Here is a 3,646-nt window from a genome sequence, read left to right as displayed (position 1 = left end):
TAGATATCACTGTTCAACTTGACATTTCAACTATGCTGACACCTCAAGTAACAACCATTATCTACCATCACATGAAAAAAGTATTACTATTAAAAAAAAGAAATAAAATACAAAAATATGAGAGGACTAGACCAAAACTCATGTGTTAACAAAAACTAGACTATACGAAGAACTCTAAGAACATACTAGATGAAAGTCTATTATATCAATAAAATGATTATCTGTAAAATAATAAAAACTACTTTAGATATAATAATGTTAACCTAATAATACAATTAATTTTTATTTTTAAATTAGTTGATATTTAATAATTTTGTTGTAGTGATATAAAAAATAATAAATGGGGTTTGACCAAAATGATAGAACCAAAACACCTTCTTCCTTTCTATAAATTGGGTGTGTTTGAGGTTTTGTATTCACAATCATTCAGAAAGCTTAGCAGAAAGCATTGATTCATATTCATATTTATCAGCATAAGCATCTGCATTTGTCTGCAAAAGAAAACAATGAGTGAACAAAGAAATGTTCCATGTGGGTTGTGTAGGTATCAACATAAACGTCACGATCTTAGCTGTGAATTTGGTCAGTATTTTCCCATTAATAGGTTAAGAGAGATTGAGAGTGCTAGCAAGTTTTTTGGTATGGCCAATTTGCTGAGATTGATGCGTGGTGCTGAACCCTCTCAAAGACAAGTTATGGCTAATTCCATTCTAAGGGAGGCTCAAATGTGGGCCAATGATCCCATTCATGGTGCCCTAGGTCATATTCTTACTCTCAGCAGTCACATCAAATCTGTTGGAAGAGAGTTAAAACTTGTAAACGCCATGCTTGCTCATTGCTCACATCAAGCAACTCCACAAATTGCAACCACAGTTCAGGTAAGAGTTCTTCTTTAATAATTAATGATATCTTGATACCAGTTTCATTTGTATTCGTTTGATTTGACTTATCTTTTCTTTTCAATTTTGAGGTTTGGTTTTGTGATTTATAGAGTCTGAAGTTTGTATTTAGGTCAGGTGTTGGATTGGTCTTGACCACTTTTTGTATAAGAGTTAGGATATTCCTGAAACGTCTTTTTGTATAAGGATTAAGATATCGGTTTCATTCGTTTGATGTGACCTACCTTTTTTTTTCAATTCTGAAGTTTGGTTTGGTGGTTTGTAGAGTTTGAAGTTTGTATGTAGGTCAGGTGTTGAACAGATTGGTCTTGACCACTTTCTATATAAGGGTTGGAACATCTCTGAAGTGTCTTATTTTATTTTTGCGGATAAAAAAAACTCAATTTCATTTCACAGTTGTAAAAATAGTTACTTTTTACTAGAGTATAAAAGAAACTTTATTTTTTATTTTTAACTTTGATGATAAGATTGATATTTATTTATTTTTAATGATTTTGTTATTAAATATTGATTTCTACTCAACCTCAACCTCCTTCTCTGCATCTCATGTAGGATAATCTTGTTGCTAGCTCTTCTAACCCAGCACAATCAAGGTATTGTTTTATTATGTTGTGAGATTTTTATTTTCTTTGGGTTATTTTAATCTTAATTTATAATATATATGTTTTCAAATTATGCAGTACTGTTGCATCTCAGGAGAAAGAGGGTGCTGCTGAGGAGAAAGATGCTGAGGTTAAGAGAAAGAATGGGAAAAGAAAACACTGATTTTAAAATGTGATGCTAGTAACTATTGTTCATGAAAGTTTATCTTTAATAAATGTACTTTTGTCATATTCTGATTATAAAGTAATTCAAGTTTTCATGATCTACCTTGTAATAATTATTTTACCATCATTAACTTTATCTAAATACCAAATAATCCTACATAAGAAATATACAATAATTCAAGTTTTCATATGCAAATTAAAAGCAAAAAATGTTGTTTGTTGTATAAATATAAGAATGGAATATTTTGTGTGATGCTATAGTAACTATTGTTAATAAATGCCAATATGACATTACACAAAACATTTACCATTATTGAATGTATATTTTGTTCCTCTATCACACTTGGCATTTATAAGTATAATGAATTAATTCAATTTCAATTAATGTTTACGTTTTATCCATACGTTATTTACGTTAAATTTTATCATCATAAATATAAGTCTACTTTGTTTTTAATAACTCTATTATATTAAAAAAGAATATTTTTTTATAATTATTACACTTAAATTTTAATCAATAGTTTTTATATTTTACAAAATTTCAATAATATTTTTATAGGTGACAATAAAAATAGTGATATAGAATCCCCACAATCAGATTTCGAAAAACTTGAAAGAAAGAGATAATCTTATGTGGTATATGCAGTGTGATTGTAACAGTAAGTTCTGTGGCCAAATCTAAATTAGTTTTTGCTTTTTGTTTCTATAACCAAGTTTGTTGACAAAGACTATTGGCTAATTACATATTAGGACATTCATAAACATGTGGTGGAATTCTATGACAATCTCTACAATGTAGATTTTGTAGTTACACCACAAAACACTCAACAATTTGGGGATAATATCATTTAAGGGTGGGGTAAAAAATATAAATTGTGAAATTCAATTCATAATTATTTAAATTTATATTATTTTTAATCTATTTAAATGAATTTATTTCAAATTCAAATTCATATTTTTGGATTTTAAGTCCAATTCATTTAATTGGATATGGATTAGATATACATTGAATACATTTTTGGATTATTCAATTTGGATTTTGGGTTGGATTTTGACTTGACCAGGTTCAGGTTGAGCCGAGTCAATCCGGACCCATATGGAGCTAAGTCGACCCGAACCCACGTCGAGTCGAATCGGCCCGAACCCATGTCAAGTCGAGTCGGCCTAAACCCATGTCGAGTCAAGTCGATCCAAGTCAAAGTCGAGTCGAGTTAACCTGGACCCAAGTCGAGTCGGCACTCGGACAAGGTCGAGTCGACACCAGGCCCATGTTGAGCCAAGTTGACCCAGGCTTATGTCGAGTCGAGTCGACCCGGGCCGATGTCGAGCCGAGCGACTTAGAGAGATATCAAGCTGAGTCGGCTAGGACCTATGTCGAGCTGAATCGACCCAAGTCGGCCACGATCGATGTCGAGCCGAGTGAACCAGACCGATATCGAGCTGAGTTCGTCGGGGCCGATGTCGAGCCCAGTCCCCCGAGCCGATGTCCAGCCGAGCGACCCAAGCCGATGTAGAGCCGAGCAACCCAGGCAGATGTCGAGCCGATTCGGCCTTGACATATGTCGAGCCGAATCAGCTTGGACCTATGTCGAGTTGAATTGGCCCAGGCCGATTTCAAGCAGAGTTGATCGGTCGATGTCGAGCCGAGTGACCCGAGCCAAACCTATGTCGAGTCGAGTCAGCCCTAACCTATGTCGAGTCGAGTCAACCGAGGCCGATTTTGATTCGATTCGACCTTGGCTGATGTCAAGCCATGTCGAGTCGAGTCAGCTCGGAATAATGTAGAGACGAGTCGGCCCGGATCGATGTCAGGCAGAGTCGGCCCAGATCATTTTCGAGTCGAGTTGACTTGGGCCGATGTCGAGTCGAGTTGACTTGGGCCGATGTCGAGTCGAGTTGACTTGGGCCGATGTCGAGTCGAGTGACTCGAGCCGATGTCTAGCCGAGTTGGCCTGGACCGATGTCTGGCTGAGTCAGCTC

The 3,646-nt window shown here is 35.5% G+C and overlaps 1 protein-coding gene across 1 annotated transcript; it reads left to right on the top strand.

Annotated features, from left to right (window-relative positions):
• The first annotated feature begins 506 nt into the window (after positions 1-506).
• On the top strand, positions 507-1,664 carry LOC137809298 (LOB domain-containing protein 9). The gene is made up of 3 exons (XM_068610432.1): positions 507-878; positions 1,452-1,492; positions 1,580-1,664. Exons 1-3 carry the CDS (start codon positions 507-509, stop codon positions 1,662-1,664), a joined length of 498 nt encoding a protein of 165 aa, XP_068466533.1.
• The last annotated feature ends 1,982 nt before the right edge of the window (positions 1,665-3,646 follow it).

The sequence above is a fragment of the Phaseolus vulgaris genome, chromosome 11, assembly GCF_051622355.1.
Source record: "Phaseolus vulgaris cultivar YP4 chromosome 11, ASM5162235v1, whole genome shotgun sequence".
Lineage (NCBI taxonomy): Eukaryota > Viridiplantae > Streptophyta > Magnoliopsida > Fabales > Fabaceae > Phaseolus > Phaseolus vulgaris.
This window is presented reverse-complemented; position numbering and strand designations above follow the sequence as displayed.

Coding starts and splice junctions, on each gene's coding strand:
- LOC137809298 (XM_068610432.1), top strand. CDS start 507: ATGAGTGAACAAAGAAATGTTCCATGTGGGTTGTGTAGGTATCAACAT. Junction 879..1,451: donor AAATTGCAACCACAGTTCAG/GTAAGAGTTCTT, acceptor CATCTCATGTAG/GATAATCTTGTTGCTAGCTC. Junction 1,493..1,579: donor TCTAACCCAGCACAATCAAG/GTATTGTTTTAT, acceptor CAAATTATGCAG/TACTGTTGCATCTCAGGAGA.